Raw genomic sequence first — 25,044 nt, 5'->3', positions numbered from 1 at the left:
ACCAAAACTATAAAAATAAAGAGCTGTAATGATAAGATGTAGAAATATAATACAAACATAAACTGGGTAAGGAATCTAAAGCAAATTTCTCAATTTTGTAAAATCTAGACCTTTCCCCCAAATCACTGAAGCCATTTTAATTCCCAGCACCTTAAAATGCACATAATAAGCGTAAGGAAAACAAACCACCTGTGGTGTTTTACCTGGGGATCTTTGAAGTACATTTCATACAACTGAATGGTCCGACGACTAGCTTGACTCCCATGATACACAACCACGTTCAACTCTGTCCAGGTACGGAATTCCCTTTCCCAGTTGGGGATTGTGGACAATGGGGCAATTACTAAAAAAGGGCCATGGATTCCTTTCAAATATATCTCATAGAGAAATGTAATGGACTGGATAGTTTTTCCCAAACCCATTTCATCTGCTAAAATGCAGTTTCGCCTTTGGGAAGAAAATAAAACAAGGAAAGTTTGATGAGTACAGATATTAGTCACTGCTCTCTTTTCACAAAATATGTATTACTGTACTCACAAATGCCTATCTTAGTTGGGTCTCTTAGATTCAGTAAAATACATTTTCAAATAAAATCCTCTGAGAAATAACAATTATTTCTATCAATTATTTCTATCAATCATTTCTATCAATTATTTCTATCAATTTCTATCAATTACGTCTATCAATCTCTGTATTAATATTTGATGAATAAACAAAGAATAAGCATACTTTCAGTGCTTGCTGTTTTCTAATAATTCCTATTAGTTAAAATGCTATTTATATTTGAGTCCTATTTTCAATAACTGCAAATGAAAAGAACTACAGGCTTTTTTAAAAGTGAAGGAAAGATGTTTTACATACATGTTGTACCAATTGAAAAGTAGCCAGTTTACTCCCTCCAACTGGTATTCCCTGAGTTTGTTATTGTTTTTATACTCCCTGGAACTCTCCGATTTCTTCCAATCATCAGCAGGAGGTCGCTCCTGTTTCAAATATAGTGAATCCCATTAGTGGTTTCTCAAAGACCACACCAGGCTGCTATTTTCAAATTAAATCCTCTGCCATTAGCCAATTCTTACCACGCGTTCTGTTTCCGGTTCCCTGGACAGCAGTTTCTCAAACTCTTCGATCTTTGCTTGATCTATGTCCTGCCTCAGCTCCCACGTGCTGTCTTCATAAGGCAGTGAGCACCACTTCACCAGGTAGTGAGTCACAGGCTGGGCCAGGTTTAAATAAATCAGAATTGGGTTCATTTGACCAAAAACTATATATAAGGAAAAATGTGCTCTACTGCACTTATAAATAGACACCACCCCAGCAACAGTAAGACTGAGTTGGTAGAAGTTTTAAAAGTTATGACCATCAAACAATAGTCCCTAGTTACACAGTCTCAAGTCTAAACTGGAAATATTATTATTATTATCAGAACAAATTAATTTTTATTGAAGTCACTGCTAAATAATGTTCAGAGCCTTATTCTTATCTGTGCAAATCTTTCACCAGGTGTCTGATTCAGACTTGCATGGTAAATCATCTTAGTGTATTTACATATTTACTTAATTGGCTAGTTTCTTAAAGAATGAGAAACAGGCTTGAATTTATTGGGATTGCCTCCTTCTTCTTAAAGAGACAGATACTGTTTGTATTTAATCACTTTAAAATAATGTGTCTGAGCTGGAGAAGATAGGAGAGCAAATATTTTGGGTAATGCAGATCAATGGGATTTCCTTTGTCTTTTCCTCTAGAAAATACTTGGGTTTGCTGACCTTCGTTTCAGGACCAAGGTACACTGACCTGGTTGTGATGTTAAAAACCATTTGGTGGACTATGTAGCTATGCTATGAAATTTTTTTGTTTTTTTTTTAAAGTAAAACATCATGTTACAGATACAGTCTTTATTTTGTGTTATCTTCTGTTCACCACATTAAATGAAGTTCACCAACTTCACTAAGGGTGTCCTGTGTTAAATAACATTAAACTCCATTCTGCTACAAGAGCACTCTTAATTACCCAAGGGAAATCTGTATTATATAACAGATTTATATCAAAATGCATTGAGTTCTTTTTATTGATCATATTCTGGAATTGTACAAAATGTCAAGGTATTTGTTTCATACCGAAAATGGATTCTTTTAAAAAGCTCTCAGACTAACATAAAACACATTCAGCATTGTTATTAAGTCATAAAACTAATAGTAAGTCAATAAATTTCAGTTAAATGTAGACCACGTGAGCCATGATCCAAGGCTCTGACAGGACCAGATCTAGATTCCATGATCATTCCCCATAAACACAGGTAAGCTGTCTGAGGCTCCGCCCCCTAATACCACTGATCTATTACCTCTCCCCGGTCATCTGTGCTGCGTGCAAAATCCATTATCCGGTCAACTTCCACGTAATCTGGATTAAAAAGCTCGTCTTCAATCTGCACCAAAGGAAAAAAAATAAAAGTGGAAATGTTTATCTAATACCTGAGAGTAAACTATTTCACTGTGCACCAGGCAGTAAAATGTTGGGTCACAGTATTACAAAATTTATATTTGGCAAATTCTATTATATTTATTGAAATGCTACAATTTAGCAAAATCATTCCCCATGAGGAAATCAGACTTCTCAGACTTTGTTAACTGGGTCTTTTAATTACTGTGTGAAACCTTTTTACTGTGAGAGAATGTTTAAGAATATTTTTAATGAAGTGTGAAATTACAATTCACTAATGAGCAATCCAAAAGGCTTGTGGCATGCAATGAATTTAGCATTCTTGAAACTACAGCTAGCAATGAAGAAGCAGAGCCATGCACAGTAAGTGCTATAGTGGACTCATAACCACTGGAGCTGTCTGATGCCTTATAGCATCATTTACAGAATGTTATTCAAAAGCTAAAAACACTGAAACAAGTGAATTCCTAGTTTAGTGTGAACGGTTTATGATGTTTGGTTGTCTTTGCCAAGCAGTATTAGTACCTCATTTGAATACGTTCTTGTCATTAAATCTAAGTGGTCTAATGATTTATTAGTACTGAACATAGAGAAACTAAAAGTATTAAGAAAAAAGAAATGAGGCTTAAATAATTGGGCTATTTAGCCAATATAGTAACAATCTTTACAAAAGTAAAGTAATGCTGCTTGCTTGCAAAGTTATCTCACATAGAAGAACAGAATATGGCTCAAAGGGAAATTATAGACTAAGCCAGACTTTAAAGAAGTCAGAGCCAGATAAGCTAGAAAACAAAAGTCACATTATTATGTGTTCCTATAGATTATCACTAACACAACTTCATTAAAACACTTTGCAAAGACACATGAGAAGTCACTTAGACACCAGTTGTATCCCCTGAATCGCGGGCTGAAAAGATAAGCTGCTTGATCGTAGTTGGTTCAAGGATAACAAACATCCTCTGTGCCCACTGAAACACCCAGTTTGGATGCTTTGAACTGTGAATTATGAAACAAAAATCAGAAATACAAAAATGTGTTTCAACTGCCTTAGGTCTTTAAACAGAGTTGGTTAGTGAGGCAAGAAATTCATTGAAATGTTCAGTTAATTTAAAATGTTAACATATGAATGCGCTGGCCTTGTCAAAAGCTTCTAGACTTAGGCACACAGTATGTATATATTATTCATGTACAGCATAAACACTGAAGTTCCCAGAAACTAGGTTTTGATGACAAATGTTTTCTTTAAGACAACTTGTTCTTTAACAGAAACTTTCATTGCTCAATTAAAATCCTTAACTTTACTCCTAAACACTTCTATCCTTCAAGCCAGTGATCTATGTCTGCCATTGTGCATGTGATGCGATTTCCAGTTTCAATAATCTCTTTGAATAGAATTTTAAGTTGCAGCCAACTTATAAGGAAACTTAAAGCTAAACAAAGAATGCAAAAATACTCATAACCTCATGAAAATCCTAAAGTCAGGACCATCTATGGGATATGGCAAACGTGTGTGTGTGTGTGTGTGTGTGTGTGGAAGAATGAGAGGAAGGGAATATCCTTTATTCTTCTCTGCTAAACCTCAGGTCCTATTTTCAGACTCAAGTGAATGCTACTTCCATTCAGGTCAAAATTTAAGATTTCTCGATGACAAGTTACCAGCAAGATAAGATGTATTTCAACTTTGGTAGAGGTGATTCACAAAGATAGACCCAAATAGACAGGCTATAGAGCTAGGGCCAGGCACAAGTCCTTAAAGTACATCTGACTCCAGGAAACACAGTCCAAATAAATTTAATAAACAGAACCAAGATGCAGGGCTGCGGGGGAAGTTATTATAGCACCCTTTCCTTTTCCCTGCCACTAATCCATAGAAAAGGTTAGCAGAATATACAGTGTCTCTTTCTAAAAGAAAGCGAAATGATTTCAACTTGCCCAGTGTCACAAACATTTCACTTTAGTTTCATTAAGAAGGGCACGAAAAATAGAACTTCCCATTATTTTCCTAGAAACTGCCCTTTCAAAGAATCACCTAAATATTCGTTCTCCAAGATGTAAAGAGTGAGTCACATCCAAGTAACTCCATTCCCGAGTGCTTGCTAACTACTGCACCGCAAAGCAGCTTAACAGTCAGAGGAGCAGAGGTGCTGATACAGGCCCGTGACCAGTAAAACCACCACCACCACCTGATCTCCCATCTAACACGTTTGGAAGCATAGAAATCAGATTCTAGGGGAACTCAGACTTGTCACCTGAGAGTATAAGCATGTCATGAAATAAAGAACTGACCAAAACGAGGTGGGGGTGTGAGGTAGGTTGTTAAACACGTATTATTTTGTATCAAATTTCACATGTCTTTACAGTTTACATTCTGTTAACTCCTTTATGGAGAAGAAAACTAATAAATCAGCAAGTTTAATCTTTCAGTGTGAAGGTTTCTTTTTTATCTACTTGAGGCTGTAAGTGAAACCAAATTGGCGACCAAAAGCCCAGAGACCCTAGTAAGCAGTTTGTGAAAGTATTTGTTTTTTTAATGTAGTTGGCTATGTTGAAGGGGACCCTGGCACTTCTTAAAAATGCCGATTTTCTGCCCTGCCCCTTGGTATGGTTACCTTTTCACCATAACTGATAACCTAGGACAGAGGGTTATCAATATATTATACCAACTTCTGTATCTTACAGAATGTCATGTGTGAAAATGAGCTTAGTGAAATCTCTGTAATCAGGAATTGCTTTAAACAAAAGAAATGTGCCACATATCTTCCCCAATACAAATAAACTTTTATTTCCTAGAACTTATACTTAATACTTACTGTAGAATTTTTGACCTTTAAAAATTAGCAGAATTTTTGTCTACTTTTTTCACTGCCTACTAACTGTACTTTCATTACAAGATTTTAATCATACTGTATTTCCACATAATAGCATAAGGACCAGTATCTTCTAGACTAAGCAACAGGAAGAATGAGAAATTTCCTGTTTACAAATGTTTTTAGCAATAACCAGTTACCAAGATGCAAGTAACAACACCAAATGACGGAAACTAGTTTTTCTTAATAATTTACCGAACTAAAATTCAAAATTCAGAACATTTTATTACAGTAAATACTTTAGAAAATCAACCAGGTATTACATACCTCTGAAAGGAATTTGTTCTGGCCCTGCTTTGCCTTAAATCGTTTAATCTTTTGCTGAATTCTCTTATCTTTTTCCAGATCTTCTACAGATGCCCACTGGCAATGAAGATAAGAGCTGAAAGAATAAAATAATATACTTGAAACATGTCAAAAATAATCTTTTATTATATACATTTTTTTATTATTCCAAGTCAACTAAATAGATAATTAACAAAATAACCTGTTTACTTACAGAGGCTGCTAAGCAACATTCAACATAATTACTAATATTTGAGAATATAATAAGAAAACCAATAACAGTGCCTAAAATGTGCCTTCTGTCTTGAGCCTCCAGCTGTCTTATCCACCTTCCATTTAAAAAAAAAAAAAAAAAAAAAAGGACCTAATAACAAGCTGTTTTCCTGAGTGAATGGATTATACTTCAATACAAAACAATTAACACTACAGGGTGGCCTTAATTATGAATTTATGTTTTGAGCCTTTTATCATTAATTGAGAAATAAAAGGTTTTTAATCAAGTTAAAAGGATTCACATTTAAAACAGCAAAGGTAAACCTAACTTAGTCCTTCTAGAGCCTCAGGGAGACTAGGCCTACTTACTACCCACTCTCCCAACACCCATGCCCCCGGCCTGCTCCTAACAGCTCCTGCTGTCCCAACCTCGTCCTTCCAGCCCTTGTTCCCTTGTGAATTGTTTCTCCAATGTCTGCCCTGTCCTCGCCCTGGGCAAGTCCTCGCTCCTTCACACTCCCCATTACCTGCTCTGAGAAAACATGTTGTGTTTTCTCTAACTTCAACTTGAAAACTCTCCACTCTTCCCCTTTTTCTTCCCCAAGATTCACACATAGAAAGTTAACGTTTTATGGTACCTTTGACATTATTTTGTTTGATATTTCAATATTCTTTTGTACCATCATTCTCTCCCTGCTCCCTCATACCTGAACGGTCTCTTATTTTTCTTTCTAGTGATAACATTAAAAAGTAATGAGGTGCTTAAATATGTACCTCTTTCAAAATCAAGGTACTACTCTTAGAAATTATGCAGCCATTATAAAATCTTTCAAAATTGATTAATGATATGGAAACGCTTACGATGTTAAGTATCCTATCATTTATATTTATGTAATGTCTAATATGCATTTTCAAAGTGAGGACTGATTTGGTCCTACAATTGACTGAAGGAGATAAAGACTTTAAATACATACAGCATGTATAAATATGAATTGATATAAACCCTGTACACATACACAGAGAAAACAGACTAGATGAAAATGCATCAAAATGTTAGTACTGATCATGTCTAGAAAGTCAATTAGAAAACTAATTCAAAAAATAAAATAATTCAGTTATATAGCAGGATATAAAACTAACATACAAAAGTCAATAGGTTCCATTCGCATACACAGTAACCAGTGAGAAGATACAAGTTAGAGAAAACCTCTTTTACAGTATCAACAAAGATAAAATATTTAACAATAAGTTTAATAAGAAATGTGTGAAACTTATACAAGAAAATATTTAAAACTCTCCTAAAAGATACAAAACTAGAGTTGAACCAACTAGAAAGACATCCTTGTTTTTAGATAGCATGCATGACTCAACATCACAAATCATAAATCTGTAAATTGAACACAATGCAAATAAAAATAAACAAGCACTTTCTATGGAGCTAGACAAGTTAATACTGAACTTACATATAAAAATAAACATGTAAGAATATTCAAGAAAAAAAATTTAAAAGGAAGCACTCTTGGGGGAAATTAGATAGACCAGATATTAAAACATACTATAAAGCCTCTATAGGTAAAACAGTGTGCGACTGGCTCATGAACAGACAGACAGATCACAGGATTAAAGTTCAGATACAGATCCAAGTAAACATGGAACTTCAATACATGATAAAGGCTGCATCTCAAACCAATGGGGCAAAAATGGGCTTTTTAATAATCATGCTGGAACAACAATGTTTGGCAAAGAAAAAAATTAGAAACATGCTTTACACCACACACGAGATAAACACCAAATGGGTCAGGAACCCAAGCACAGAAAATGAAACCATGCAACTACTGGAGGCAAACACGGCACATTCCTCCTTAACCTGGGTGTAGGGAAAGGCTTTCTAACTACGACTCAAAAGCCAGAGCCAATAAAAGAAAAGGTTAATAAATTTAACTATATAAAAATAGCTTTTAAATTTCCAATGCAATAAATAACAAAAGCAAATGACAACTGAAACTGGGAAAATGTAGTTGCAGCATGTAACACAGATAAAGGACTAGTATTATTCCATATATATAAAGAACTCTTATGGAGCGAACCATAATAGAAAAATGAGCAAAACACATGAACAGACAATTGGCAATACAGGATATAAAAACGGCCATTAAACTTATGAAAAAATGTTCTATTCCATTCATAATAAAAGAAAATGCTAACTGAAACTACACTGAAATACAATTTCTCACAGAAAGTAAAAAGTAAACCACACTATATTGGAAAGACTTGGGGAAGATGGGTGCTGTCGTGTATTATTGGTTGAAACGCAAACATAGGGTTGACACAACCCTATGGGAGGGAATTTGATAATATCTAACAGAACTACATGTATCTTTGGCCTTTTGATCTAGCAATCCCACTTCTAGGAATTCACCCTGAAACTATGCCTCCAACAATTTGAAAATATACAGCCACGAGGACATCTGTGAATGTAAAATATGAGATGCCACTTATATGCCAGATACATAGGAGACTGGCTGAATAAGCTACAATATAGCCATGCAATGGAGTACTCTGCAGCAGTACAGAGAATGAGGACGGGCCTATGAATTCATGTTGAGTAATTTCCAGAATACAGTACTGTGAAAAAGCAAAGTGCAAATGTGTACAGCTATTACGCTACTCTTTTGTGTGTAAGAAAAAAGGGAAAATGAGATATATTTTGTATGTGTGAAATACCGGGGGTACCAAAAAAATGTATACAAGTGGACACTTTGGTCAACGTTGCTCAAGCAGTAGTTCGCCGTAATCAGAAGTCTCTGGACGCTGATGGGAACCACTTTGAGCACCTCTTGTAATTGCAGAAGTCAAATGTGACTTGCATTCATCTTTTGTTATCGGTATATATTGAGTATTACAATTTTAAAACAGTTTTTTCCTTTCTTAAAATGTGTATACAGTTTTTTGGCACTGTGTGTGTGTGTGTGTGTGTGTGTGTGTGTGTGTGTGTGTGTGTGTGTGTGTGTGTGTGTGTGTGTGTGTGTGTGGAGAGTGAGGCGGGGAGAGAGAGAAATGTCTGCCTGTTCATGCCAGAATTTTGGGAAGGATAAATCTGGGATTAATAAGAAGGCAAATAGGAACGAGGTGGAAAGAAAGGGGGGATGACACTGCTTTGAGTGTCCTTTTGTGCCCAGCTCTGACTTTTGAATCATGTAAATATTTCATGAACTTGAAAAAACAAATAAATAAAAATCAATAAGGATGGGGTGGGGAGCTAAAAAGGAATATAAACAGAAACTAATGAATCAACCTGAGTATCAATTAAGTAACACAACCACACTGAAAGGGGACAAGGAGAAAAGAACTACGCCAAGGAAATTCTGAACAAAGTATTTAGCCTCTATACCTTCAGGTTGAACACATAAAACACTCAACAAATACTGAATGAACTTGTTAGTAGGCTTCTTTTTCACAGAAATATGGTCTAGTAATTCTGAAACCACTTCCCATACAATCTAAGATTGACAAATAAGCAAATGTATTATGGAGAATGAGAGCCAGGTTTCTGGTGGTCAAAGAAGGGAATTATTAATGTTAGAAGGGGAAAGGACAGAATGAACCCGCGGTGTTGAAATAAAATCAGTACTATCAATCAGCATTGGTAGGTAGGCAGAGGTGTATGCACATGCAATTAACATATATGTGTATGTAACGTGTATACATCATGTATACACACACATGCATGCACGTACATGTATACACAAACGTATGCATGCTCCTCCTAGCCCTACCCACTGAGAGGGCTTAGAATGACTCCCTAGCAGCAATGAGCATACCTAGTACCCAAATCTTAGTTTCTAAAGGCCCTTCTGTAGTAAAAACAACCAAGGCTCCTTGGAGAAATAACTGATTCCAGGACTTAAACAGGGAAAAGTACAAGATGCATCTGGAACACCTACTGGTTGGTACAAAGCGCACAAAGCAGGAAGAGGACAAGGCAAGAGGAGAGAGGAAGGGCTCCCAGTGGCCAAATCTAGAGTAATGTGAGCAAAGTAAATAATGGTATGATAATAAAGAATTATGACCCATTGGATAAGATGCCACAAGTCTACACAGCTATAAATAAGCAAATGGGTAACAAGGTAGAGCTCTTCCTTACAGTTGAAACCCAACTCATAAATTCAGAAGGAGTAATGGAATAAGTAAGTCACCACTTAGCAACCATGATCGTATTTAATAGTCTCAAAGTACCTTTCCACAAAATGCTTAATTACCAAAAGAAAACCAATTTCTCTGCACTATTTTTGCAATTTTCGTGTAAATCTCAAATTATGTCAAAATAAAAGATTAACAAACTGTTCATTTTATGAAAATTTTAATTTCCCTTGGATCTCAGTAACGTTAGATAGGGAAGCTGTTTTTTTAGTTACTTTTGCCTCATCTCACGCCTGGCGGAGGATGACTGGTCCCCAGCCTGGCTGCGGTGCCTAGTCAGGGGCACTGCGCCCCTTCTGGCCATGTACAGGCTACATTAGATGTCCGCTGTGAGTCCGACACGCCAGGCCCCACTGCCCCACGCTGGTTTGGACAGATGCCAATCTACTAGTGCCCTTTTTCAAGCAATCGATAATTAAATTTCTTTGTTGTGAATCTGATTGGATAAATCTGGCAGAGAGCTCTGTCTCTGGCTCCCTTAGTCACCTCCTCACCTGTCCTTATCACGCTCCTTCAACAAGTACATGAGAGCATGTCACATGCATAAAATTTCCACATGTGTAAACTCATGCTCGAGTATAAAATGATGACGACACCTAATGTTTACCGAGCGTTTTTTTCCGGTGTTCTCACAATAACACTGATCAGAGACTTCTTCGTCTTACTTGGTAAAAGGTTTTGCTCACAGAACGTCAGAAGTGCACCCGTTCATTAACACAGTGCCAATCGCAACAAGAGTGATCAGAGTGATAGAAACCACGAGGCTTGATGCTTTTACCTCCGAGGGTAAGGTCAACTTTCCTAGGCTGTCTTGACAGTAACTCCCCAAAGCCTCTCTTTGAACCTTAGAATGTATTAATATGATATTTGAGTTCCTTCCCTTAAAAAGTTTAAAGCAAATTTAACGTTTACATTATCAATGAGTACTTTTGTCCTTGTTCTGTGATTGTTATCTAAGTTAGCAAACAGCCTCAGTTTTCTTCAGCAGGATGGCTACTGATCCTCAAAATGATGCTGCCTCATCAAAATGTGTTAGGTCCCAGGAACTGCCTACATCTACAAGCCAGAACAACTCACTGTGTTTTCTGTTCCGTTTTTTAAATGTTATTCAAATTTACTAAACAAAAAATTAGAAACCAAAACCAATACACAAGATCACAGCTCATTGCCTTTCAAAATGTGAGTGATGTCATGGTTTTCCAGAGCTTCTGCCTGACGGTGGAGTTCTGATCAAGTGGCATGGCATCCTAGGCACAGACGACAGAGGAAGGGTGGCCCAACAGAGGACAGGCAAGTATTATGTCACTTGCTTTTCTATTACTGTTTGAGTTTTTATTCCCTCCTAAAAAGAACTTCTTGGTTATGGACGAAAGTTACTCAACTTTTACATCTATTACACATTTTCCCAGAAAAGCTAAATTCATAAAATATCAAAGATAAGAAAGTTATGAGGCATACACTCAGTAACGTTGCAACAACTACATATAGTGCCAGGTAGGTACCAGACTACACTAATTGGGGGATCACTGCATAAATTATATAAATGTCTAACGACTATTCTGTATACCTGAAGCTAACACAAAATAATACTGTCGACTGTAACTGAAAAAAAAAAAATTAGAAAAATGCACGAAAGTTATTAAGTAATGGCCTTCAAAGCTCTAAATAAAACCATATCAAATTTTCCTAAATCCCAATTATTTTTTTATTTTCCCAATATTTTTTAAGTCATTGTTTAGTACTTTGAAAATATATTCCCCAATTAAAAAAAAAATCACAATCTACTTACAAGTTTTTGTATTTCACATAGAATTCCTCAACTTCTACCTCCTCTCCAGATTCCTTCTGCAACAAAATAAAAATTCAGGCACATGCTTAAAACCACCTACTAGAATGTTCCAAGAATAATTATTTACTCCCAGATAAACACAAAATAGGAATGACAAAAGCAGCACAGGACGTTCTTGTGAAAATGAGCACACTGAGCTGGTGGGGGGCCAGTGCGAGGAAGACCCACACGACACGCTTAGGCCCTTGCACGTTACTCGACGTGCTCCAGCTTCTAAGACATAAATCATTTTAACTCCTCCCTAACCACATGCAGCTTCATTCACAACAACCTGACCCCAAATGTGGCTTTCTGCCAAACCCACAGTGTTAAGTAGACGCCAAGTGTGCCATTTTCTCAGGCAGCAGCCAATTAGCAACTGCTCTCCTGAATGCCATATGTATTATTTTTGGCTGCCTCATGGCAACTTTACATTGTAGGTTTTGTAATGTTTTAAAATATTTAAAAGACATTTATTCCTCCATATAGTTAATAACTCTAAACAAGAAACCATATAAAGCTAGACCTTGTTCTTATGATGTAATTTCAGTGCATCACTATTCACAGTTTTAGTTTTACTCAATGGTACAATTAAAATCGCTCAGACAAGATGTCTCACATACATAGCAGCCAAATAAAATTAACACTCCAAACACTACATTTAGGTAAGGTTAAAATTGTGATACAAGTCAGCCAAATCAAGAGTTCAGTGGTTAAGATTATCAATAACATCTCCCTTGGTCCTACAGACTACAGTGTATGTAGAAGATATCACTCATATGAAATTGTAAGCATCTCTTTCAATACTTTTTTTTTTCCTTTTGGTTTGAGGCTGTTAAACAAGTCATAATGTGTAATTTTCTTCTGGAACATTTGATCAGATATATCAGGGATGTAAATATAAACACCACTTACAGAAGTTTAGGAATTGCTTTTACACGCTTACAAGAGCACCCGAGCCTGCCTTGAGGGTCACAACTGGCTGCTAAGCCGGCTGAGAGATGCTGCAAAGAAAATTAAGGCAAGTAGGAACAAAATAGAGGACAAATAAAGGAGCAGACTTCTAGTGGGTGACAGACTAGCACAGGAGCTGTTCAAAGAGACTACAATTGCCCTCAACGTTGTCCAAGATTGTGAACTTAATCTTTTCTTCGAAACTCTCATGTTTATCAGTTCAACCTAAATTTGAAACAGTTTTTCCACCTGCCGAGAGATCATCAAGAAGAAGACAGTACCCAGGAGTGTGGTCAAAACCCATTCATATCTGGTTCTGCACTAATGGATCTATAAATGGTCTTAAAGCAGCTTTTTAAACCAGTGTATTCAGAACACCATCTATGTTCCAGACTTTTAGTTGTCCAAAATGAAAAATGTTTGCTGGATGTCTTCAAGAATCAGCAACATAAAGCAGAAATTAATTTACAGACTGTCTAGTCAATTCCAGTGACAACCCATCAAGGACCCACCTTACTTTTTTCTAGCCCTAATATTATCCCATCCTACTCCCACATTTCAGCAGTGATTTCAAGATATGTTCTCTTTGGGCAGAATGGGAGATACTGGTGAAAAGGCAAAGATAAGACAGCAGACAACCAGAGAAAATGGAAAGCCAGGGTGAGCTTAGATCTTTTGATGCTTCTCATAGCACATCATGAAATTCAAATGTACAATGAAATTCAAATGTTTGGTCTAGTGTTTTTACTCTTTTGGTGCTAACTATATTTTTTTCGATTGTGGAAGTTTTTCAAAATCACGTGTGTTTGAGGTAGTAAAAAGACAAGCTTTATCATTTCTATGTTCTATTATTTCCTGATTCCCTTCTTCCCCATCTTTCCTCCTGTACTATCCTTTCCATCTCATTCTAAGTGGTCTCACCATCCCATAATTTATAAGCAGGTACCAAAAGATACAGGATCAACTCATGAACAACAGAGATGGTTTCCAATAGAGATGGTCTCAACTCTGTTCCCAGAAAGCTCTGACACTTACTTACAGCCATCAACTATCTGTTTTTGACTCTTGTTAAATACCCATTTTCTTGTCATGATGAGCTAGTATTCCTCTGGGAACCTGCTATGGAGATGCCTAACATGAGGGTCTAGAGCTGTCTGGGAGGAAGCAATTAGGTTCTGAGGCCTCAGTTAGTAGCACCTGGAACTGGTGATACTTCTTTTGGATGTCCCAAATTACAAGCCTCTGCTTTAACTGACCCATGTCGGATCACCTTCTTGCCTCTGGAACTGTAAATAGAACTTTTTTGTAACCTTCATTTCACATAATATGATCATACTGACCTCTTTATTCTATATTATTAATAGCAAAACAATTAACAACAGTGTGAGAATTCATAAGCCCTCAGTAGTGTATTTTCATTATTCTAAATGGTAGTCAGTTTGAACAGCCTCTGGTGATAGTTGAAAACAGCCCCAATCCTTACCCCCAAGGCCCCAATTTTCAGAAGCCATTTTATAACAAGCATATACAATGAATAATTGAATCAAGACACAATTTCCACACATACAAAAAAATTCACTCAAATTTATTTCTTGGACAGTTACCATGAAATTTGACAGCCCTCTAAAGTAATTTCACGTGTTCAACAGAATAATTTGAGAAATGTGTATCTTTTCATTAGACTCCAAAACTAGTCTATTAAAATCCTTATTATTGCTATGATAGTTAAAATTCCAAACATATTAAGCCATTCTTGTCCCATTGTTCACATGTACCAGATCAGGCAATATAGATAGAGTCCTCCAGTCACCTGGATTCTAAAACAGCCATCCAGGAACTGATAATCCCGTGGCCTGAAAGGGGGAAGGACCTTTCCTAAACTTCTACTATGAAATTAGGCAGTCACACTGGAGAAACAAAGCTCCACTGTAGTATCAAAAAGGGAAACTCTGTTAATGCACAAAAGAACAAGAAAGCACCTTAATAGTCTCAGTAAGACAAAGGTGAAGCCCTCCTCCTTCCGGCCCAGCCTGCTACATTTCCCACCAGAGACACCGAGCCGCAGCTCCCGTCGGGAGAAAGCAGGCAAAGGGCTGAGGGCTCTGCTTTCCTTACACAGTATGTTTTCTGTTACTGAGTTCAGTCAAAGAGGATTAAAACCAACACCTTGGAATTTAAAAAAAGCTCTTAAAAAGAAGATATATCTAATGTAATTATAAAAAAAATACAGAATTTTAAGAAATATGGTCAGGATGCACTTGTCAAACCATTTTGACCTTCTGATGCAAAAAGGATTTGAATTGTTCCGTAAGACAGATGGCTCGACGCAGAGAGGGCTGCACGATGACTCAATGTGGAAAACAAAATTAACCTCTTTACCATCCAAAAGTCCATTCTTAAATCTACCTCAGAATTCACATCCAAGTATGAACTATGTCCCTTCCAGTGGGTCTCATGCACACTTAGCGGGGCTTAGAGCAGCATAAACGCCTGAGCCATCCTTATCCAACATGAGGTGAGCTCTGGGAGTCCGCAGGACTCCACTGTAATGGACCGTCCTTCTTAGGCGACAGTGAGGAGGCCGACGGACTTTGAAAACCATCAACTGAGTCCCCACTATGTGTCAGCACCATGCAGGACTGGCTCTGAGAGCTTAGCCATTTTCTGTAAAGCTGCCAGGGGGAGATAAAGGAACCTTCTTACAGCCACATCTTCAATTATTCAAGGTAACAGGAAACAGGAAACAGACCAGCAGGCATAGCTGGAATCTACAGGAAAATCTCAAATTTCCTTTTGTTTCTATTTGCCACACTTTCCTCCAACGTTATTAAAAATGATAACTAAGGTAACTATTTTGAGAACATGAGCAATTTAAAAAGTTAGTAGCTGCTAACATGTACAACTGTCTCGTGGGTTTTTTATTGTCTTTTATGAGATACCCGTAACCTACAAGCACGTCAATGCACTCCATACCTCTTCTCACTTTCAATCAACCTCAAGGCATCTCTTCCCTTCCACAGAAATGTTTCCGTTAATTTTCTCCATCCTAAAGTTCACCAACTCAACAAATACTCCACCCTCCTGTACAGTTATAGTGATTTTTAATCTCCTATGATAAGATAAACCTGGTTGTCTGTAAATGGTAACACCTATTCCTAAACTGTGGGTACTCATCTTTAAAGGGTAATAAAAAAAAGGGGGAAAAGCCCTAAAGTGGGCAAAACAGGAGGAAAAAGCAGTGTCCTACATAATGCACAGTCTAAGCAGCTCCGAATAACAGAGCTAATTATAACTGCAACCCCCAAACCTGTTGAGTGCGCCTGCTGAAGCACTTTCAAATGAATGAAAATTAATATATCCCATCTGAACCACATGCTATTTACTCAAACAAGTCACTTCCATTCAGAAGGGGATTATTCTTTAAAGCATGTCAAGTATTTAAATTTTACCATATGTTAATATCTACAATTCACAATGAACAGTTCTAGAGTCACTAGCAGGACAAAAATGCAACCTTTCTAATGAGTTAAACAGTACTCATTTCTGCTTGAACAGGTGGGAAATTTGGTTGAAATTTTATCATTTAATTAATCAGAGAGAAAATTCTCAAGTTCAAAGAGTCACCAGACACCCACTCTATATACCCCCCATACCCACTATGCTCAATTTGAATTTGAATAATAGAAAAGCAAGCAATATTGCAATAAATGTAAGAAGTTTGCTGCTGGCGCAGTATCATTTTCAAGGATCTCTAGATAGTAGTATTTGAACAGTAAAGGTTTCCTATTTGATAAGCCTGGAATCTCACTTGAAGTCCCATAATTCCTCTTTTCTCAACGGGAAGTTACATTTTGTACATACTTTACTTAAGAAAAAAAGAAACTTATTTCACATGTCAAAACAATGAGGTTGTACTTCCACCCACCCTGAAAGCAAGTAAAAGGAAAGAACTGTGCATTTGACAAGGATTCCAGCTAAAAGACTGACACCTGTATCTACAGGGGACCACTTGCTAGAGACACTGAAAACTGTGTGCTGGAATGTGTAAATGCACTGAGGTGCCTATGTAATTCTTCAAACTGAATAAAGCATTTTCTCAAACCATGCAAGAAAGGAGATGGTTGGGATGAAACTGGGAATCTCCATCAGTCAAAGAAAATACGGTGTAACTGGAATTCTTTGTCACAGAATATATGTGTCCCTCAGTGACAAAGTTACCAGACTAATGACAGGTACTGAGTGCTCACCTTTGCGGACCAACATGAATTTAATAATAATTATGAACAATAAGTCAAAACTACACTGAAAATAGTTCTATATTTCACCATCACACTGACAAAAACTATATTAATAAATATTTTAATTACATATGAAAAAAATGTTATGAAAAGTATGAGAAAACACCTACTCACTAGAATGAAGAACTTCTGGGGGTGGGGGTGGGGTAAAGGAGGGCAGGGAACTTTCCTAAGGGAAATGAGATGTAAATTCATGTTTATGATTTTTAGGAATGATATTTACGAAAAAGGCAGCCTGTAACCCTGAAAGTCCTACACATTTCTTTGAGACTTTTGAGTTTCTTGCCTACTCTACATGGCATAATTGTTTGGTATATTTTAATTTCATTTGAAGCTGAATATCCCAAGGATTTATATTTGGCTGAGCCGCTAATACATCAGACAGCGTTAGAAATATCACCAGAAGTTTTATTTTCCAACAGTGAAATTTTAAAAAGAAATTATAAAGCAAAAAATAATTTAAGAGTTATACATATACCATAGGTTTTGATCACTCCAGATGGTGCTTACCTGTTTTTTCACTAAACGACTACTCATGATTTTTTCTACCACTGGACCTTCCGCATCAACAGATTCCTAAAAAGTAAAGTAGAATAAATCCATCCAAATGGAAAGCATTTCATTCTAAGCTATAAAAGTAAAAAATCATCCCCTTTATGCATCTACCTCCATACCCTTTAGAGCACTGGGTACAAAATTGCCAGTGGGAAAAATGATTGAAAAGAACAAAAATCCCACTCTGCACAAAGGCAAAAGATCTGCATTACTTCATGATTATGTGGTTTAATGACGTGGACTAACACAGACCCCTAAAGCCAGAGAGCATTCAGAAACTCCAGCCGCCAGGAGAAAATCATATCTGCATGAGAGCATCAAAAATATAACTTTTCCTCATCTATGCCCATGGGGCAAATATACTCATCATTCTGTTATTGTAGGCAGCTTTTATCGTTGGAGGTCACATAAACGTTACATAACAATCTACCATAGCACAGATTACCAAATAAAACACAGAACTACATTAATATCCTTTTCAATGGGTTACCGGTGTGTTAACTAAAGTACAGTAATAGTAAGAAAAGGGCATTATTATTTTTTTAAAAAAAGATCTGTACAATAACCAACCCTACATTACTACCCATATTTTATACAAACTGTTTTATCCATCATTTACATTGCACAGAGAATAAAGTATGCCCTGCTGGGTAATACAAGGCAGTAATTTCATAAAGGGGTTCTTCTGGTGCCTGACAGCAGGAGACAAGCCTGAGTGGTTTATTAAAGTCCCAGAAGCTACAGCACTGAATTCTCCGAGGTACATCCAGCCTCCTTGCATGCTAGCTCTGCCTCTTCCTCAACACAGACCATTAATTCTCCAAAACGGTGACATATTACATATCAATGTACAAAAGTACCTTTCAGCGAACAGGGCGTCTTAAAGAGAGACTGGTAAACAACACATTTCCCATAACATGTCAGCTAACATGAGATAAAGATCCCCCGGCTCCACTCTAGTGCTTCAGGTGAACTTTTCGGGCTCCATCTTTCCAAACGCGTGCGCACCACCCAGACCTGGACTCCCACCTGCTGCTCCGACTGCGAGGTGTTGGAGGGGGAATCTCTCCCAGCAGCATCTGCATCATCTGCCTCCTCGTCAGAAATCTTGAACTCCAAGTCTTCAGTGTATCGCTTCCTCTTCACCTGCCTGCTGGACCGTCGCTTCTACAACACAAACCCAGCAAAGGAAGTTTAAAAAGCAATTGCTGGTGGGCTTTCTAACTTCTCAGAATGGCGAGGTGGATAGTTTTTAAAATTAATCTTCAAGAAAAGCTGGTAACTTTAACCCTGTAATTCACATAAGAGAGCACAGGGGCAACGGATACAATGGAAACAGGTGGGTGGGGATCTGAAGTCAGCGCCCAGCACGGGAGTTATCGTAAATAGAATTATCAGCTATCAGACCTTCAACTGGGAAACAGAAATAACAACAAATCGTGTTGCTCACTCAACTGGTGTGTTCCTCAAACGTGAAGGCAATACTGAAGCTGGGTGATGGGTACACAGGACTTCATTATTATTCTCTGGTTTTGCACATTTCAAATTTTACCCATGATAAAAAAGCCCCCAAAAGTAAAGGCTTTGGAAGATAATCTGTATTATCTTCCAGTTATAAAGTTCTATATAAATACTATTATAATATTATTCTATTTCAGAGGGCTATTTAAATAGAAGGTTTGCAGTTTAATCTTGGTCCTAAAAGAAATAGTCTGAAAATGTTTGAGGAGATGAAGGATTCAATATCAGAACCTATAATGAATGACAATGAAAAGTAATTTTCCTTTTTAAAATTTTTTTTATTTTAAAGATTTTATTGGGGCATAGTGCTGGGGAATCGGGGGAAGGGGAACAGACAAGTTGCTGTCCTTTTGTTCTTCAGTCTAGTTGTGGAGGACGTCGCTTCACTAGCCCATGTTGGTATTATCATTGTGCTCTTCCCAGATGAGGCAGATCAGTCGCCGGCCACCAGACAGCTGCTCACAGCAGCTCTTGGTAGCTCACACCGGCTGCCGGCTGCCGGCCGCTCACGCTGGCTGCCGGCCACACACAGTAGCTTACGGCAGCCCACTGCAGCAGAGGCTACAGCCTACGCCCTCGCTGACAACTCATGGCAGCCCAGCTCCAGGTCAAGCTGTTGTTCACCATCTTAGCTGTTGAGGGCAGTGTCACTGGCCTTCATATGTGGGATCCGAACCGGGGCCCTGCTGCTCAGAGCTGGCGTCCCAAGCCAGCTCTTAACCAATGCGCCATTCAGTCGGCCCCCTTTTTAAAATTTTTTGCCGTGCTGATTAAAATGTAAAAGATTGGTCATGGCCAGTATTAGTAGGATTACTGGCAAAATGGGTCCTCTCCCACCCCAGTGGTCAAACTAGAACCCAGTACACACACGTTCGCGGGGCAGTGTGGTTGTGTCTATCAAAATGTAAGACATGCCCACGCTGAGACCCAGCAATTGCGCTTCTAGATACACCACATGATGTATCTTCAGAGTGTCTGCAAGATAAATTCTGAAATAAAAAGAAAAGTAAGTCATAATAATAAGTAGCTGATAATTCTATTTAAGAGAACGAAAAACGTCATGTATCTGTTCATATGTGTGGATCATCGATACAGAAGTTCCTCAAGACAGACACTGTATGTCAGGTTTGCTTTATGACTCAGTGAGTATTTGCTAAAAAAGGAATGTATACTGTGTATGTTTTCAATAACAGAAAAAAATATGAAACCACACACAACAAATTGCTAGTAAGTATTTCAGGGAGTGAGCTGAATGGAGCAGAAGGTTCGGCATTTTTTTTGAAAATAATTCTGTATTGTTTGACCTTTATGATAAAAAATTAGTTTTGTCAGTTAACTAAAAATGGAGAGGAAATAACTTTTTCATTAATATGTTTGTGATAAAATCTAAGATAACACTAAAATGACATGTTTTAATCGCTGACAAATGCAAGATAATCTTGAGATCGCAAAGCACATCAAAGAAATAAAAAGGATAATGAGAAAAGTTTAACACTTAGATGGATTTTTCTCTAAGAATTATGAAATAAAACTTTTAAAGAGCCTGGAGATTTCAGAGTTGGAACAATCAGGCAGAGCAAGGCAAATTATCTCACCATGTGGGCACCTAAGTGACTCGTGTCAGGACCGACAAACCCCAGCACCTGTCTCAGAGTCGGAATGACTAATTTTTATTAGGTTTCTCGTCTCTGCTCTCAAAAAGGGGTTTGAGGCAGCTCACAACACAAACTCAGTCTAATATGAACATCAAATGGGTTGTTGGAGGCTGAGCTCTTGGACTTACACAGTCATAGCTGCAGAGGCGCAAAGCGCCTTTCTGACACAAGGTATTTGGGGCAACATCTTATTAACAGACTTCCTAGACCAGAGCGAGTAGCAACAGGGTCCAGAGGTTGCTCCTCTGACATGCCCAGGATAACCAATTCCAGGTCAAGGTGGCACAGAAACCAGTGGGGGTCCTGCCAATTGTGACCTTTCCCCCCATCACCTGAGGCAGTTTGACCAGGTGGGCTCTGGAGCTGAGTGTCCATGCTTAAATGAGCCCAGAGCCTTACTGTGCCCTTAAATGAGTAATGTGAACCTCAGTTTCCTGATCTGTAGAATGGGATTAATGGTAGTAACTACCTCATGAGTAGACTGTAAAGATCACATGAGGGAATGCACTTCCAGCATTTTGAATAGTGCATGGTACAATTAATGCCAGATGCAATTAGTAGGGTTAAAGTCATCATTAATTAACTCCACCTTTCCAAAGGAAAATCAGAAAGCAATGAGGTGACAAGGCCCAGCTACCTTCTACGGCTTCCCTTCTCTCTTCCCAAAGTTGACCTAGAGTGAACTCCTGCTCTTGTGCCCACTTTACACTATCCCTCACTTCTCGACTGTCAATTTCTTTAAGATAGAAAAGGCTATTATCAATATTTTAATTTTGTGAAATTTAGCATATCTGTATTTCATTTGATATATCAATTTAACTAAATTGAAATAGATTGATCTATATTTTCATCTCTATGTCATTACTGTAAGGAGTAATGTGTTACCAATGATACATCTGTGATGTTTTATCAAGTTTCCATGGTTGGGGCCACAATATTCTCCCAGCATAAGCAACTAAACACCCGTGTATAAGTCTAAGATAAATCTACTTTACACTAAGTCTCACTCTGATATCAAAGAAATGCTCTAGTACAATAAAACACGGGGCTTTCCTTTTTCAATAGACATTTATATATTGGTGGACATAACTTTTAAAATTTTTTTATTGTTAGTTTCAGGTATACAGAACAACACAATAGTTATCCTTTTCACCCTTCACATTGGAACAACCCCTCTCCCCCATCTACTGCCCTCCCACCCCCGATATCATACTTATCTATTACAATTCCATTGTGGTGGACATAACTTTTAAAATGGAAGTTTCTAGGGCCGGCCGAGTGGCGCGGTGGTTAAGAACTGGCTTGGGACGCCAGAGGGCCCCGGTTCGGATCCCACATATGAGGGCCAGTGACACTGCCCTCTACAGCTAAGATGCTGAACAACAGCTCAACCTGGAGCTGGGCTGTTGTGAGTCGCCGGCGGCGACGGCGTAGGCTGCAGCCCCTGTGGCAGTGGGTTGCCATGGGCTACTGTGTGTAGCCAGCAGCCAGCGTGAGCGGCCCTCCACAACTAGACTGAAGAACAAAAACGACAGCAACTTGTCTGTTCCCCTTCCCCCAATTCCCCAATAAAAATCTTAAAAAAAAAAAGAAATGGAAGTTTCTCTTCGTATCGACCTTGTGTTATGCAACAGTGATGGGGTTAGTTAGTAATGCATGGAAGGTCACTTAATAAGCGTAAAAAAAACAAAATACAATTAGAACTCAATTTTCTGAAACCTTTAAGTATTATATGGCTTCTCTACCTTCTAAATAATAATTGATATTAAGTTCATTTATTTTGGGTATTGAGGTTCCTTTTACAACTTCCCAATATAAAATAAATTTATTACATAATATGTTTCTATTATGATCTGTTAAACCATTATTATTTGAAAGATTTTTGTGAATAAAAATGAAAGGTAAGAATTACCACAACTCAAAGCTTTTGAACTGATGCTAAAATCATAGGTCAACTTGTTCAACCTGGATTGCTTTGAAAAGTTATAGTTAAAAGTAACTTTTAAGTAACTAAAAGAGGATTTAAATGTTTCCAGTCTCACTGTTGTAGTACTTTGTGACACAATTTTGAGTTCATTAAAAGTATATGGCATTTACTAAAGCTTAAACAAATCAATCACAAAACTAAAGAACTTGATGCATGTGCTAAAGGAAGAAACACAATGAACAGCAGTCAGCATCACTTCCTGTGTCAAGACACCAACAGGCCTGACTTCCACAGCAGATCTACTTGTGCAGCTGTCTATAGTAGCGATTGAACCGGTAACAGTTAAGCATTAGCCAATTACAAAGGATGCACCAATGTTCATTTGAATTGATTAGCATTTTTCTATAACTGAAATGCAGAAGAAAATAGAACACCCAAACAGTATTTCATAAAGTCCACTTGAGTCTGTATTAAAACGAATAAGTCTTTAAAAATCAGCAGCGATATTTGTGAAAGAACATAATTTTCTTGACTTGTGTGAATAAATCCTCTTAATATAGTCCAAATTCTAATGTCATAAAGATCCTAGTTTAAGCAGACACAATTCAGGAAAAAAACACCATTGAGCATAAAAATGAAATTCAAAATCATTACAATACTGTAATCTAAAACTTTCTAACCAATTAAAAAAAAAAGGTATCTACTTACCTGCCCGATATCTTTTCACTGCCATGTAAAATCAAAGTAAATTACAAAATTAATCCCAACTGCCAGTGGTATCGTTATGTTAGTTATAGAATCAAACCAAACCAACACACATTCATTCATATTCTCCCTCCCTTCTCCCCTCTGTCTCCTCTCCCTCCCTCTCAAGTCCTCTTAGATTAAGCCACTCTGGAAAGGTACAGATAACAAGGAGTTGTACTAAAAACAAAACTATCTAAAATTCATTAGAATAGAGCTGTATACTGCAAATACTTTGTTTCGAACTTTTAAGTGAATTGGTAGAGGTGGAGGCAGAAAGTACTCAGTACACTGAACGATCAGGAAAAATCTAGGGAGCTTCGAGGGGCTGTCTTCCTATTGTGGCAGGACTCCTCAGTAGCTGCTCCTTGATAACTTAGATGTCATTCACAGAGGTGCCATTCCCAGCCATCCCAGTGGAGCCTACTGGCATGCTTCCAGGGAACATAACAAGGAAATAATTTTTAACGGTCACGTGTAAGGGTCCCTCACCTTACAGTCCAATCAGTGAAGGCACTGTGCTTTATACACAAGAGCCTAAATTCCTAATGTTTATTTCAGGATTAGCTTTTCAACTGATTCCTATGAAATTCTCCCAATAGTCAGGAGAATCTAACACTGAAAAATTCTGTAGCACTGCCATCCAGAAAGTCACTAACATGTTCATAGAAACTTTGGTATTACATGAATATATCTCAGCTCTGACCATCGGATATAAGAAACCTTCAGAAATGCTACAGATTATATCTTGATTTTCTTTTTTGTTCAGCAAAATAAAAGAACTGACAAGCAATCAAACTTCAGAGAAAATGAGAATGAAGCTTTAAATGAACCAATATTATTAACAATGTTAACACTAATATTTACATAAACATCAACAGATACACTGACAGAAATAAATGAAGACCCACAGTTTTACTTATCCTAGAATCAAAGATGGCAAAAGCAAAAAGTCAGGAATTTAATTTCAGGTTGCCCCCCTCTCCCCACCCCCAGCTCTCATCACTATGGATGTAATGTTCCCGACAACAATAAGGCCATCTTTAAAGCAGCTCTATAACAAAGGCGGGGAGGTCTAGGGCACTTGATATGCAGCTAAAGTTACCCCTGCTAAGTAGCCAGGGCTCAGGATTAGAATAATGGTATTACCTGAACACCTGGGTCATCTTCTTCTTCGGGAGGAGATGGTGGGGGCGTTTTGTCTAAGTCTGAATTTTCAGAACCTTCTGTTTTTCCCTTGTTGACCTTTTTCTTCAAAGCACTTGCTTCTGAATCAGGCTTCTTATTACTAGAATTCAAAGTGGATCACTTAGCGTTCACTTTTTAATGAGGTTTTCCACATGCCCCATGCCTTGTATTTCCCGCATTAATATCCCCGACGTATCACTGACAATTGATAAGTCAATGCATGCTGCCATTTATACTTAAATGGTACTCTCAATTCAGTTTTTATGGCAAAACCCCAATTGATGACCTTCAGCAAATACCTGACCTAATTAAAAAGAAATTAAATGCAAAAACTCCTAATACCACACAGAGTACATTTGTTCATTTACAC

The 25,044-nt window shown here is 37.7% G+C and overlaps 1 protein-coding gene across 3 annotated transcripts in view; it reads right to left on the bottom strand.

Annotated features, from left to right (window-relative positions):
- The window catches only part of CHD7 (chromodomain helicase DNA binding protein 7), a 127,831-nt gene that overhangs the window by 42,911 nt on the left and 59,876 nt on the right, over positions 1-25,044 (bottom strand). For all 3 annotated transcript variants that reach the window (XM_019661125.1, XM_019661127.1, XM_019661126.1), the window contains exons 3-11: positions 24,636-24,774; positions 18,669-18,806; positions 17,595-17,660; positions 11,794-11,849; positions 5,574-5,688; positions 2,342-2,425; positions 1,080-1,217; positions 862-983; positions 204-447 (exon numbers count right to left, since the gene is read on the bottom strand). In XM_019661125.1, coding sequence (XP_019516670.1) covers positions 204-447; positions 862-983; positions 1,080-1,217; positions 2,342-2,425; positions 5,574-5,688; positions 11,794-11,849; positions 17,595-17,660; positions 18,669-18,806; positions 24,636-24,774 — 1,102 coding nt within the window. The remainder of the gene's footprint in view (positions 1-203; positions 448-861; positions 984-1,079; positions 1,218-2,341; positions 2,426-5,573; positions 5,689-11,793; positions 11,850-17,594; positions 17,661-18,668; positions 18,807-24,635; positions 24,775-25,044) is intronic.

This window comes from Hipposideros armiger, unplaced genomic scaffold, assembly GCF_001890085.2.
Source record: "Hipposideros armiger isolate ML-2016 unplaced genomic scaffold, ASM189008v1 scaffold_336, whole genome shotgun sequence".
Classification (NCBI taxonomy): Eukaryota; Metazoa; Chordata; class Mammalia; order Chiroptera; family Hipposideridae; genus Hipposideros; species Hipposideros armiger.
Note: the sequence above shows the minus strand (reverse complement) of the source record. Positions and strands in the feature narration are given on the sequence as shown.